Source organism: Lates calcarifer, linkage group LG20 (assembly GCF_001640805.2).
Source record: "Lates calcarifer isolate ASB-BC8 linkage group LG20, TLL_Latcal_v3, whole genome shotgun sequence".
NCBI classification, from domain to species: Eukaryota; Metazoa; Chordata; class Actinopteri; family Centropomidae; genus Lates; species Lates calcarifer.
In genome coordinates this window covers 7,609,022-7,623,576 of record NC_066852.1, presented here as the reverse complement: position 1 = coordinate 7,623,576, position 14,555 = coordinate 7,609,022, and the positions used below count along the sequence as shown (strand labels likewise).

The window sequence follows — 14,555 nt, the reverse complement described above, 5'->3', positions numbered from 1 at the left end:
GTTAAGATGAAGCTGTTACAGATTTTGTGTTCATGGGAACAGAGGCTAACACTTTGCATCTGTTGATTAATCTTTTTTATTAATTTAGATATTTTTCTATTTTTCTACCTCACTATTTCTATTTTCTGTCCATCATGTAGGACTATTCATTTGTATACAAGCCAGAGCTGTGCCAGGCGTTTCTAGGCTGCTCCATGTTTGCTCCTCTGAAGACATTGCCCAGCCAGTGTCTCCCACCTATCAAAATACCAGAGGACTGCATCTACCGACCAAGCTGGACCATGGGCAGAGAGATGACCTTCCTCAACAAGGACAGGTATGACTCTGTTTCTGTCAGATTTTTATCTTTCTGTGTCTGTCTGTGGAACCAATTCAGATTATTTTTCTGCCTGTTTCAAAAATTCCTCATAATTTATCATGATGATCTGGGCAGAAGGTTACTGAGGCATTCTAATTTAGATTTGCAGAAGCCATGCCATGGCTGTGCTGGCTGGTTTGTGCTTTCTGTGCAAGGAAGCATATACTCATACTCTGCTCTCTTTCTGTCCACACACCCTCTGGGCTCTCCCCGGACACCCCCTGAACAGGCAACTCAATTTCCCATGCATGGCTGCCTCAGGCGGTGCAGGGAAATGAGTGTAAAATGCCTTCTTGGTTGAAGATGAGGATTATCACTGGAGTGGTGAGATGGGCCCCCACAGCGGCTCCATGCCACCTCACTGCTCATAGCAGCTTGGAGTCTCTAGTATATCTGGCCCTGTTTCACAGCTACACCTCTGCTACTTGCCGCACACACAGGGATTTCAATTTATCAGAAAAAAATTAACCTGGTCTTGCTTATTGATTTTGTAGTTTTCTGTAATCAGGGCAGTAGACCCTTATTTTATTTGTATGGACTTTTTATTATACCCATGTGTTGTGTTGACCCAGGAACAAGAAATTTGGCAGGCTCACCAGAATTACGGGGTTGGCAAACACCAAAGCATTTCATCATTCATGGCTGTGACTGGAAAATGTTTCTGCTTATAAGAAAGAGACTAGTTGCTTCTGATTAAAGAGTGAACTGTCAGTATCCAGTTTATCCAGCAGGTTTTCACCTGGAAATGTTGACTGACTTTAAAAAAAAAAAAAAAAAAAAAAAAAAAAAAATATATATATATATATATATATATACAAACACACAACACAATATATATATATAGTATAATGTTTATTAAGATTCATTTTAGAACATTTCTCCTTCATTACACTGGAGCATGACAGAAATCAGGGCATTTTTTTTGATCAATTGTAAATACTTTGATAACTGTAATATCAGTAGGATTCCTAATTTTATTTTGTTTGAGCTTGAGTGCAAAGCCTGGTTATGGTAGACTTTGCAGGCAGGGAGAGGTGTCTGTACTTAGCTAGACTTGGTCACTGTCCAAAGATTCCTGGGTAAGGATCTGATAATGTGCTGGTGCTGCCTTCACGTCTGCATCCCATCTTGAACGTGTCCTGGCTGCAGCAGACAGAGTTGCGCTGGGACTTCCTTCTAATGGGTCTGTGCCAGGAGTTGTTCCCCACATACAGCTAGGGACATGATGTGCTCACCCACCCTCCCTCTCTCCCGCTCTCTCATACACTCTCTCCATGCTTCCTCACAGTTGCTTGCCAGCCCAAAAATAAACCTTACCTCAGAGGGACGCTTGTTGAAATGTTTATTGAATGTCTTTCTCCCTCCCTCTGCTTCTATACGCTTCTCATTCTTTCTTTCCTGCATTCTTGTTCTCTCATGTGTAAGCGTGTGCAGCCTAAGCCCACTCTGCATTCCTTTTGTAGTTAAATGTCGTCGTGGCCTACTGCCTTATTACTCAAACTGTCTTCACAAATGCAGTGAGACAGTTGAATAACGATATTGTTATTTTAAGCAATGTGCAGAACGTTGTTGTTGTTGTTTTTTTTTTTACTGTGCTGAACATGGGAAGTTAATATTGTTGACATTGGAACCTGTGATTTGAATCGTTTGTCTTGTTCATTTTCTAACAAGGACCATTTCTAATTGTCCACATGCCTTTGTTGTTTCTACAATTGACCTCATTTCAAAACCCTAAAAGGTGCCACTGTGTTTCCACTCTCCACTCTACTTTTAGTTGTGGTGCCTTTTTTTAATTTATGTCCTTGAATCTTTCCTCCCTCAGTAACATCCCCAGTGTGGGCAGCAACATGGACCAGGACTACAGCCAGACTTACACCCCTCAGACCCACACGCCCTTCATGTCAAACAGTGCTCCACCAAGTAACAGTGGCGCTGGCATCCTGCCCTCACCTGCCACCCCACGTTTCTCTGCCCCCACCCCACGAACGCCGCGCACCCCGCGCACGCCTCGGGGCCCTTCCAGCGTCCAGGGCTCGCTCAAGTACGAGAACTCCGACCTGTACTCACCAGCGTCCACCCCTTCCACCTGCCGACCGCTGAACTCAGTGGAGCCGGCCACAGTACCCTCCATCCCAGAGGCCCACAGCCTCTACGTCACCCTTATCCTCTCCGAGTCAGTCATGAACCTCTTCAAGGACTGCAACTTCGACAGCTGCTGCATCTGCGTGTGCAACATGAACATAAAAGGAGCTGATGTGGGCGTATACCTGAGCGACCCTGTCAGTGAAGCCCAGGATCCTTGCAGTTGCGGCTTCAGTGCTGTGGTCAACCGGCGTTACGGCAACGGCTCAGGCCTCTTCCTTGAGGATGAGCTGGATATCATCGGCCGTGGCTCAGATGTCAGCAGAGAGGCAGAAAAGCGGTTTGAGGAACTGCGGCTCTCCTCACTGGAGAGAACTGGAGTTGGGAGGGGCGACCGTGTCCCAGATGAGCTGATTCTTCTCCTGCAGGACCAGTGTACCAACCCCTTTTCACCCATTTCAATCCTGGAGCATGACATAGTGACACGGGGGCCAAACGGGGCCCCTGTACCACCCTGTGTGAGAGTGGAGGAAAGGGATTACCACAGTGATTGCTACATGGCCCTGGAGCATGGCAGACAGTTCATGGACAACATGTCAGGTGGCAAGGTGGATGAGGCGTTGGTCAAGAGCACGTGCCTGCACCACTGGGGCAAACAAAACGGTGAGAAATAAGAAACTTTGTATGATTTTCATACATGCTGGAAATGGCTCAATAACCCCAGATGACTGTTTTTATTTAACCATAAAAGTAGCTGAAAAAAGCGATCCACAAATAATCATTACTTCATTGTTTTCAAAAGTAATTAATCTCAAAAATAAGATCAAAGCTAATTAAAAATTATTTACTGGTTTTTATCTGGAAATGGTTCTGTTAATTGATTTGAAACATTTTATTTTATTGGCACTGATAGTCTGCCTTGGATCTGTTTTGTTTTTAGGTGTCACTTTTTGAAACCATACTTAAAATGAGTGGAACTGCATTTGTAACTTAAGAAATACCATTAAATGCACTTCTGTAATCAAACAATAATGTTAATACAATGTTTTCTGATATATAGTCGTGAAGCAGAGTTTAGGATTGTTGGAAAGAAAAGTGTCTATGGCTAAATTTAGGTCTAAAAGACTTGTTGAGGAGCAAACGGACATGTCTACTCTATGGTTTTTTTTGTACAGCCAGTGTTGATGTGTTGACAGTGAGTGTTGATTTCTCATGTTGTGATTAATCTCTAGCTTCTCCTTTTCTTGTCTGTTCTCCAGCAGTGGATGTGAGTGCGCTGTGCTCTCAGGACGTGCTGCGGGCGCTAATGTCCCTCCAGCCTGTGCTCCAGGATGCAATCCAAAAGAAGAGGACGGTGCGGTCGTGGGGGGTTCAGGGTCCTCTGACCTGGCAGCAATTCCACAAGATGGCTGGACGTGGCTCTTACGGTAAAGCTACTTAATACACAATTCTAATGCTTTGCACCAATCCATTGTAGTTGACTTAAAATCAGGTATCAGTAAATATGTTTTTTTTTTTTTTTTTTTTTTAATTTACAAAGGCAATTCTGTGAAAAATTCTAAGAAAAACTCACTGTAACTAAAAGCACAAAACCTTTGCCTATTGTTTTGAGCACAAAAATATTTGTTTTCTAAGAGGATTACTGGTCAAATCCATGATATCAAGTGTGATGGTTGGTGTTAGTGTGGCTGACATTTTGGGAAGTGTGTGTCTTGAGGTGGAAAAACCCTGTATGTTGTCAGATCAATAGGCAGTGTGCTCCCTCTGCTGTGGTCCAGATGTCAGCTCTGTTGGGAGGAGCTGTCAGACTGTTTGGTGACCTCACATTCTGATGCACAGTGGAGAGCAGAGAGGGGAGGGAGGGGGGCTGACACCTTACCTGTTAACACCACTTGCTCACTGTTGTTTTCTTTCTTTGTGTTTCTTCCTACCTCCTGCCACACTTTGTTTTCCTTTCTTTCTCCTCCTCCTCCTCTCACCTCTCTCCCACAGGCACAGACGAATCCCCAGAGCCTCTGCCCATCCCCACCTTCCTGGTGGGTTATGAGTATGACTTTGTGGTACTGTCTCCTTTTGGTCTGCCCTACTGGGAGAAACTGTTGCTGGATCCGTTTGGCTCCCAGCGAGACATCGGGTACCTGGTGGTTTGTCCTGACAATGAGGCCCTGCTGAGCGGCGCTAAGAGCTTCTTCCGAGACCTCACAGCTGTCTATGAGGTAAAGACTCTGAAAAAGAGCATAAACCCTCAAGTGTCAGTGCTATATAAATGTAACATTGCTTTACTTTACTTAACCCCAGCCCAGGGTTTCCATATTTTATTACGACCTTGAACTGTTAAGAATAATATTTTGAGTCATTATCACTAAAAATGTGTATATTTTTATAAGTATCTGTGTCATTTTTCTTATGTTTTGGGCAGCTCTATATTTAGACAGAGTTTGTGCTGAAAAAAGGATACCATGCATAAGTGGTAAAGACATTTGAAAGGCAAAAATCCAAAATGAACCTGGACTCCAGAGGGTTAATTACGCAGCTGAATTATTATCTAAAAGTGTCTCCTTTTGATTCATACAATTTTATTGTTGAAATGATGAATAAAAAAAAAAAAACGCTCCAAATACAAGTGCAGTTACAGTCCTCCTCAAGCCTCCAGTCTTTAACCATTAAATTATATATAATCTACCATTTCATAACAATGATTGTCTTCACCACACTGCCTCTGTCTCTGTTTTTCTGCAGTCATGTCGATTAGGCCAGCACCGGCCCATTTCCAAAGGCTACCCTGATGGCATAGTCCTTGTCGGTGGCAGTGGAGCCAAGAACCTCGTGGATCAGCCAGTGAGCGACTGGTTCCTTAAGGCTGCCAGCGGCAACAGTGACGCCTTCACTAAGCTCAAACTCTATGCACAAGTGTGCCGCCACAACCTCGGTATGTGTCATTTACAGTCTGCCAGGTAGCTGCTGCATTTTTTGATCCTGCGTGCTCCCTGGTTCTTGTTTTGCTCAGTGCTTAGTTCAGACAGCTTTTTGTTGCTGATTTTTACTCTTTGACACCACTTGATTTCATTATTATGAAAAGGCTAGCTAGAGTGACTTGACTGCTTGAAAGAGAGCAGGGCTTTAAAATGTGAACTCCTACACTGATCACCAGTGTAGGAGTTCAAGTCGAAATAGAATAAACTGAGTTTCTTTTTATTTTTTCCTTGTGTGTTTCATGTTATTAATAAAAGTCCAATGGTGTGTTTCTCTGTCTCCCTTCAGCTCCATACCTCGCATCACAGCCATTGGATAGTTCCCTCCTCACACAGCCCAGTCCCCCGCCCTTGTCCAGCCAGTCATCTTCCACACAACTGTCTAGCTCCTCCTCCAGCTCAGTGGGCCAGCAGGGCGCAGTCAACACTGCAGGCTCCTCGGTTCCCAACAACAGCAGCAGCAGCAATGGGTCCGGAAATGGCTCTGCATCATCCAACAGCCTGGTGACATCCTCAGGCCAGCCTGGCAGCGGAATGCCGTCTGCCAAGCCCAGCTCTTTTCCCCCCTTTGGGGGCATGGGCAGCCAGGGCCAGGGAGGTGGCCCCCAGAGTGGACAGCTGGGACAGCAGGCTGGTACCCAGAATACTGGCACCTCAGGGGACAGTTCCAGCAGCCAGGCCCAGGGGCCCACAGAGCCTCCTGAAAGGTACTGCAGGACGCATAAATCTGCACACAATCAGCTCAAAGAAAGTGAAATGTATTTAATCAGTTTTGTTACTAAGTGACAGTAAGTCACAAAAGGCTACTTCTACTATGATAGATGATAGATATTACACTAATAATTCTATAATAAAATAAATATTTATCCTGTGCCATGTGAAATATATGAGGGAGCTTCAACATGTTCGAGGAAAAAGGACAGTTGGAAAAAACAGTTTAAGTTCTGATGTTTATTTTTGTGTTGCAACATGCATTTAAGGGTTCATATTAGAAGATGTTATGACACGTTAGTACAAGAATGTGCAGGTGCATTGAGATCAAAATCCCTGCATATGATTTTTAGCTATGTACTTTTTCCACAAACGATTTGAAGCCCTCTTGTATTGTATAGTATACTATAGTATAGTATAGTATAGTATAGTATATATAATATAGGCTAAACCTGCTTTAAACTGTAGCAAAGAGGTTACCAGGTAACACTTCAGTAACAGTCTGAGAGCTTATTTTTGGCCATTGTCATTTAAATAGATAGTTTTAAAGCAATTTTTCAGTAGTTTTGAATGTGACTCAACTGAAGAGAAGCTGTGGACACAAACTAAGAACTAAAGTAAGGACAAGAAAAGTTTTATAATTCTGGTTATGTGATCTTGTGCTTTGCCCAGCACTTTGGAACGAGAGAAGGTAGGCGTGCCCACGGATGGGGAGTCCCATGCCATCACGTATCCACCTGCCATTGTTGTTTACATTGTGGACCCCTTCAGCTACGAAGAGGCCGACGGTAGCCCAGGCCCAGTACCGGCCCACTCCAGTGTGTGGACGCTGGGTTTGCTACGCTGCTACCTTGAGATGCTTCAGCTCCTGCCTGCCCACATCCGCAATTCTATTTCTGTACAGGCAAGTAAAGTTCTTGTGAGAGCCATATTTTTATTGCTGACTATGTTATATTTCATTATCATAACATTACCTCCATGAGCGAAAATACATCATTGTGTAATCAGTGTCAGTATGTCAATTACTCCTTAATGATAAAGAGAATCAACACCTGTCTTACCCAGCAACAATAATCAAAAAATTTGCAATAGTAGTATCTATACATGCAATATACATACAGGGCTCTGTGTCACTCTCCCCTTGTCACATCTGTACATTTCTGTCACAGTTAGTTTTGTAGTTAGGTAATTTTGAGATGTGACATGGTTTGTAGAAGTTCACAGCTGTTATGCTGTTATCCTGCTTTACTCTGTGTAGAATGAGTTTTAACAATTGCAGTGATTTGGCTATCAATATGAGATTTGACTTGGGGGGGGGGGGGGGGCTTCTTGACAAATCATTGGGATCATCAACATTTAAGCGGCAGCCCTAATTTATACAGAGTTGTGTTAGATTGCATTGCAGTGTATGGAGCTGCTTCAGCTTCAGTTGTCACATAGTGTTAATAAAAGTTTTCTATGTATTTTAAGTTAGTGAAAAGTTTAAATAAACATTTTTTCCCAGCTTTTCTCATGCTCACTGTCCACTTTTCTATAAGTAGCAGACATTGCAGTTGTTGAGGCATTGTTGGAGAGTGTGTAGAGTTATTGTGTTTGGTTGGTTTACATCTAACAACCTCTTTCTTTTTTACCCCAGATTGTCCCCTGCCAGTACCTGCTTCAATCAGTAAGAGGCGAAGACCGTCATATCTACGCCCAGCACCTCAAGTCCCTGGCCTTCTCTGTCTTTGCTCAGTGTAGACGGCCACTGCCCACCTCCACCAACGTCAAGTCACTAACAGGCTTTGGCCCCGGCTTGGCCATTGACACCGCACTGAAGATCCCAGAGGTAAATGCAAAAAAAATAGTCATGTAGATGTTGCACTTTAATTACTTTGACATGATAAATATGTAAAAACATAAGCAGTTGTTATGCTAGCATGCAGTAGCAGTTCAGCTCTATAGTTGATTAGTAGCAGCACCCGTTGGCATTGTGTGTTAGCATCAGCATGCTCACGTTGTCCTCTGATCGATAGGCAAGCAAACACAGGCTGACACTGTGGCCCTAACAGCAGCATTTCAGTTGCTTTCAACTCTCCAGCCAGACATGAACCTGACCTGAAATGACCCAGCCTCTTGCCCTGTCTGTGTTCAGTCTGCTGCTGAAAAGAAAGAAGGCAGTGAGATATAGAGTTTTTAGTGCTAACCATCCTTGTAGTTTTCCTTCTGGAACAGGACCAAGGGAACTTGTAACCCTCTGCTACTCCAGAGTTTTCTTTCCATTATCTGCTTGGCTAGCTCCCTGAGACCTCCATAATGGGATCTTGACTCCAGGTTTAGACAAAAGGGCGCTTTAGATCAGGACCTAATTCAGTTGAATTCCTTCCTTGCAGTCAGTGCTACCTTTTCCCTTTAACATACCGTCGAACCTTGTGCTCCCTTGCTGGGCAAACTGGGACATAAATGGGGCAATGGCAGAGACAGAAGGGACAGTCTTGCCTGTACAGATCCTGCAAACTCAGCAGAAATTAGAACTGAAAGAAAGGATTTCCTGTGGCTGTGAAAGTTTAGCAGCCAACCATGTGTGCACAAAATTGGTTAGAGTTTGTCCAGTTGTTTATCCATTTGTTTATAAGGGCTGAGCATTTATCATTAAATCCTTTATTCTGACATATTCACTTCACTTCAATCTGCAGAGGCCGGAGTGTCTGCGTCTGTATACACCTCCATTCATTCTAGCACCGGTAAAGGACAAGCAGACGGAGCTCGGGGAGACATTTGGAGAGGCATCGCAGAAATACAATGTGCTGTTTGTAGGATACTGTCTGTCCCATGACCAGCGCTGGCTCCTGGCTACGTGCACTGACCTGTATGGGGAACTGCTGGAGACCTGCATCATCAACATTGATGTGCCCAACAGGTAGGACCACCATCAGCACTATATTAAAACCCACCAGCTTCAGTTGTTGTTACCATCAAAAGGAAACATTTACAGCTTCTGGTCCTCTAAACTGGTGTTCTGATTCTCTTCGGTTGTGGTATGTTGAGAATTTACCAAGGTCATTAAACTCAATGGACTCCATGTAGAATTAAATCTTTAACACAGAATAATTTATAGTTGTCAAGTATCAAAGTGTGGTTGACAGAAAATGTGTCATGCAGTATTTTTGTTTATAGTGTAGTTATGGTGCATTCAGTTTTGACAATATGGTCCATATGATTTGCCTTAACACTATAGCACTCACCAGTGTAGTAAATGTTTTAGAGCGACTTGGCATCATTCTGGAGTGGTTAATTTTTCTCTGTGAATATCACACATTCAGTCACAGCTGCACAACAAATGTATATGACCTTACAAAAGGTGCCTGGAAGCGTTTGTTAATCCTCAAAATGTGTCGACTGTGCTCGATATCAAAACTGTGATTTCTGCTTCAATTATGTCACGCTAGCTGTCAAATGACATATAAATTAGACTTGAGAGGAAAGGCACATACCTGTCAATCAAGCATGGTCTGCATGGGCCCACACATCCCTCAGAGGAGGTACACCTTTACCAATCTGACGAGCTTGCACTCATAATATATTATATTTGAAACCTTCTCTGATTACTAGCTAAGCACATTGTAGTTGTGAAAAGTGGTTTTGACGTGTGTGTCGTTGAATGTTCTGCAGGGCACGGAGGAAAAAAGGCTCGGTGCGGCGGCTCGGCCTGCAGAAGCTGTGGGATTGGTGCTTAGGACTGGTGCAGATGACATCAGTCCCCTGGAGGGTGGTGATTGGTCGACTGGGAAGGATAGGGCACGGAGAATTAAAAGGTAAGGAGGACTGTCGTGCTACAATACTTTCTCATATCAAAAAGCTAGAGCGTTCAAGACACTCTAGTGTTTTCCATAGCAGTTTGCCACTTGCTCATTCATCCCTGTTGCTCTGCCCCCTTGATGTTCCAGACTGGAGTATTTTGCTGAGCAGGAGAAACCTCCAGTCACTGAGTCGCCGTCTGAAGGAAATGTGTCGAATGTGTGGCATCTCCGCCTCAGATACTCCCAGCATCCTCAGCGTGTGCTTGGTTGCCATGGAACCCCAGGGATCCTTTATCATCATGCCAGGTACAATTTGTTAACACTAGGAGGATTATAAGTACACTTACTATCTTTTTTTAATGTACACTTCTCATCTGAGTCACATTACTCTACCAAGTAAGGCAGCACTGATCTGTGTTCATGTTTGTGTGTATGTGTGTGTGTGTGTGTGTGTGTGTGTGTGTGTGTGTGTGTGTGTGTGTGTGTGTGTGGAGCATGATGGATGGCAGCAGCATATCACAATGCGTGTCCCCTCCTTGTCCAGGGCAGATTGATGGCAGGGGAAGATCATGTACCTTTCGCTCATAAAGCACTACCTCTCAGATACCCATTGATCTCAATGCAGTATGATGGAGAGCCAGATCAATGGGTTTATTTTGGGAAACGAGTGGGGGATTGTCAGTGCATCATAGCAGCATTGTGTTGAGCGATGCTTGGCCGAGGACATCTCCCTCCCTAAAAAGCTCTTCAAGCTGAAAGAGATTAGAAAGGCTGTGTTAGCCTGAGATGTACAAACACGCCAAACTGTGACTAGGAGGGTTTACGTCACTGTAACATAGGACGTAAACTCAGAGATATGTTGGCTCAAGATGCAACAGCTGTCCTGATGTTTTACATTTGGTTCCTTTTATGTTCTTGAATGCAAACCAGTAGACTTTTCAAAACTCGCCATTTTAAATTATTCAATCAATAATGTAAAATGAAGATAACAGTATTTCAGCAGTCTTTTCACAGATTTAGAGTGGTATAGTTGAAAAGGTTGCTGTTTTGATCACAGTTGTAAAGCTGTGACGGTGCTTAGTTGAAGGTGTTACGTGTAAAAGGCTCATAAATTTGACTTTGTTACAGTCAGTGAATAAACGAGATGAAAAAATTGATTGTAATGAAATTGGTGTACCATTACTTTTCAGTGATTTCTTTTGCAGAAATCATCAGTTTCAGTGATACTGGAATACTAGAGTCTGTTCCTTTTGTTGAGTTATTTCCAAACATGGAGAATTTGCTCAGTCAGAGACAAGTTAAAGTATTTTTCCCACAGTAGATAAAATGATTGTGACAAGGATTCCTGTTTTGGTTCAATCTGCTTAGCAGCACTGTTTATTGACCCATCACTCTCTTTTTCCTCTGTGCATCCTGTCAGACTCTGTTTCGACAGGCTCAGTGTTTGGCCGCAGCACTACCCTGAACATGCAGACATCCCAGCTGAGCACCCCACAGGACACCTCCTGCACCCACATCCTGGTCTTCCCCACCTCCGCCTTCGTCCAAGTGGCCAGCTCCAATTACACCAACATCGACCCCAACATCGACATTCTCAACGCCACCACTGGTCAGTAGCGCTCCTTCATCTGTCTTGCAGTCAATCCCTGGGATGCTCATGTGTTTTTAATCCAGTGTGGCTCTTGCTATTTGCTGGACCTTAAACAAACTCACTGATGTTAAAGCAAAATGCAGCAATTACTGAGGTTTTCCCCTCTAATCTGTTCTATTTAATCTGTTCTGTTTGTTTCCAAATCCTTCCTGTTTACCTCTCCAGTCTATTAAAAGTCTGTGTTGTAGCAGTGTGTGCTTACATACTTGGTGCATCTACAGCACCCTCAAGTGTCTTCATCTTATTTTTTTTTTTTTGTGCAAATATATGTGTCATCAGAAAAATGAATCATGGTCACTCACATTACATACTCACTAAACAGCAAGATTAACCACCTGTTCCCCACAGATGGGTCTGATGCTATCGGGATCTTTGACCTGCTGGACCAGGAGAACGAATTGGTGGACCCAGACATCATCAACATCTCGCCCACCACCTCACCAGTACACTCCCCTGGTTCTCATTACCACCATGGAGGTGATGGCAGTAAGGTGAGACACGCATATGTACAAATAAATTACTTTTAAGCACAACATATTAGATGACTTATAGAAACAGGGCTAACCCTGAGTTCCTGCCTTTTCGCAGGGCCAGAGTACAGACCGAATGGAGTCTCACGAAGAGGTCCCCAATCTCCTGCAGCAGCCTTTGGCCCTCGGCTACTTTGTCTCCACGGCTAAAGCCGGCCCGCTACCCGACTGGTTCTGGTCAGCTTGTCCGCAGGCTCAGAACCAGTGTCCACTCTTCCTCAAGGTACCAGGCTTTACCCTACGGCATGATTATTTGATAGGCTTGTTTTAGAGCTGGCTTTTTACACAAGTGCATAGTGATTTTTCTTAACGATGAGTGCTAGTGAGACACATGAGGTTAAAAGAGATGCAACTACAACTGTAACGAGGAAACTTCAGTAAACAAGTTAAGTCTGGGGATACTTTCCTTTGAGCATGAAGAATATATTAGTTTTTCATTAAAACAAAGTTAAGATGAAAATCATGAGCTAGTCCCCACAGGACATTAATCAATAGCAAATCTGTTCTCTAGCATTATTGTTGCTTATGTGACCCTACATCAGTAAGTTGTGTTGCAGTAATTGAAACATTATGTGTAAACAAATGGCACAAACAAGAACTGCTTCACTAGTTTTGATTTGCAGTGATATCCTTTGCTTTTGGAATTAGTTACAGACTCGGCGCTGCTGCCACTCTGCTGTTAACCGAGCAAGAATTATTTAGATGAGGTGTAATAAAAGGTTAATAACTTCATTATGATGCCACTGACACCACCTCTTTCCCTGCGCTCCCCCTCTCAGGCCTCTTTGCACCTACATGTGTCTTCAGTGCAATCAGATGAACTACTGCACAGCAAACACTCCCACCCCCTCGACTCCAATCAGACCTCAGATGTACTCAGGTAAACAACACCAGAACACACTCCACCACAAGTCAAGTGCACAAAATACTATTGCCACCCTGCTGACTGTGTTTTCAGGGTGATTTTTGTATTTTCAGAATTTATTCAGACTGAAATTCTGGATAGATAACAGTAGTGACAGAATACAACAACTTAACATAAATTTTAAATTGTTTTTAGCTTAAAATGCTTTGTGTACACTCAGTGTGTTATGTTTGTTGATTAATATTAGGCATAACTTGTATAATCTTGCAAAATAAAATAATATTTTACTACAAGTCATTCTACAGAACACATATCTGTATATTCAGTATTTTGGTGTTCAGCTAAGTTACAGATTATGTCTTTGTAAAATACTGTCTTTATAACCCTGTGTGTCAAACCACAAATATTTCCAAATTAAAAAATAACTGCTTGTCCTGTGTATGCCTGGACAGATTTGTGCTGGAGCAGTACAACGCCCTCTCCTGGCTGACGTGTGACCCGGCCACGCAGGACCGACGATCATGCCTACCCATTCACTTTGTGGTGCTCAACCAGATGTACAACTTCATCATGAACATGTTGTAACCAACAGCCTGTTACAGGAAATATGTCGGCGAAACATTTCAGAGAAGAGGAAAGCAACAACTCCAAAGGGAGTTTCATCAAGACTGAAGAAAAACTGCAAGAACCAGACCAGAGTATGGAGCTGGATCCTGCACCAAGAGGGGATTAGACGGCTGTTTAAAGCTGCAACGGTCCGGTCCTGTCCCTCGTGGCTGTTACTGGTTGAGACAGTCCTGTCCCTGTGATTAAAAGACATGCACATAGAGACAAGGGAATAAAGAAGAGGGGGAAACCAGAAGTTGAATTGCAATTAATGAACGTGAGAGAATGACAGATTGGTTGTTATGGTATGTAGCATGGCAGCACAGTCACTGGCCAGTCTGTAATGGAGAGACAAGTCTATCTGTAAAGTTATTGGAAGAAAAGGGACATATTTGATCAAGGAAAAAAACTCAAGAATGGATCTTTGGTTTTAAGACCTGAAATTCCTTTTTATTCCTTTGGATGAAATAGTATCCAAATGAAATGCCTGCATCTATCTTATTTATTGTAAGTTTTTAAATGTATAATTTGTCTTATTTCTTAACCTCTTTTATATATAAAATGGAGAAGGTTTATATCACCTTCCTGCTTTAAAGCAATTGGTCTAAGATATATGTAATCGTCTTAATTAAAAAAAACAACCAGGAAAAAAATCCCATAAAAATTAAATAAAGTCCCAGTAGGTTGCTTTTAGAGTATTATTTTTTGTAATGGAGACAGATTATTTGTATTGTCACAATGTACAGAAGAATTAGAGTGGAGAATTATGTTCCATGCCTTTGAGCATGAAGGACTTACAGCAAAGCTGTAGCTACAGAGGACTTGTACAGCAATGAACTTCACTGTGTTCAAATAAAGAGGTACATTGTTGTATATAGTATTTTATACCACACATTTAGACACAAAAACCAAACGGCAATATATATAAATAATTATATATGAATGCCATGCCAGCAGTTGGTGGTGTGGCTTCTGTTTTAGGAATAAAGTGCGTCAACTTA

At 42.9% G+C, this 14,555-nt stretch overlaps 1 protein-coding gene across 2 annotated transcripts in view; it reads left to right on the top strand.

Annotated features, from left to right (window-relative positions):
- Positions 1-14,555, top strand: part of med13a (mediator complex subunit 13a) — a 70,014-nt gene extending 55,459 nt beyond the window's left edge. Inside the window, exons 15-30 of one of the 2 annotated variants that reach the window (XM_051078399.1) lie at positions 141-316; positions 2,181-3,103; positions 3,703-3,867; positions 4,433-4,656; positions 5,180-5,369; positions 5,702-6,119; positions 6,796-7,027; positions 7,760-7,951; positions 8,799-9,022; positions 9,775-9,917; positions 10,050-10,208; positions 11,323-11,511; positions 11,902-12,044; positions 12,142-12,306; positions 12,863-12,963; positions 13,401-14,555. In XM_051078399.1, the coding sequence (XP_050934356.1) occupies positions 141-316; positions 2,181-3,103; positions 3,703-3,867; positions 4,433-4,656; positions 5,180-5,369; positions 5,702-6,119; positions 6,796-7,027; positions 7,760-7,951; positions 8,799-9,022; positions 9,775-9,917; positions 10,050-10,208; positions 11,323-11,511; positions 11,902-12,044; positions 12,142-12,306; positions 12,863-12,963; positions 13,401-13,533 (3,777 nt within the window). In that variant the 3' untranslated portion in view covers positions 13,534-14,555. Of the gene's footprint in view, positions 1-140; positions 317-2,180; positions 3,104-3,699; positions 3,868-4,432; positions 4,657-5,179; positions 5,370-5,701; positions 6,120-6,795; positions 7,028-7,759; positions 7,952-8,798; positions 9,023-9,774; positions 9,918-10,049; positions 10,209-11,322; positions 11,512-11,901; positions 12,045-12,141; positions 12,307-12,862; positions 12,964-13,400 lie in introns of both variants that reach the window. The other variant, XM_018691842.2, reaches the window with a different exon arrangement.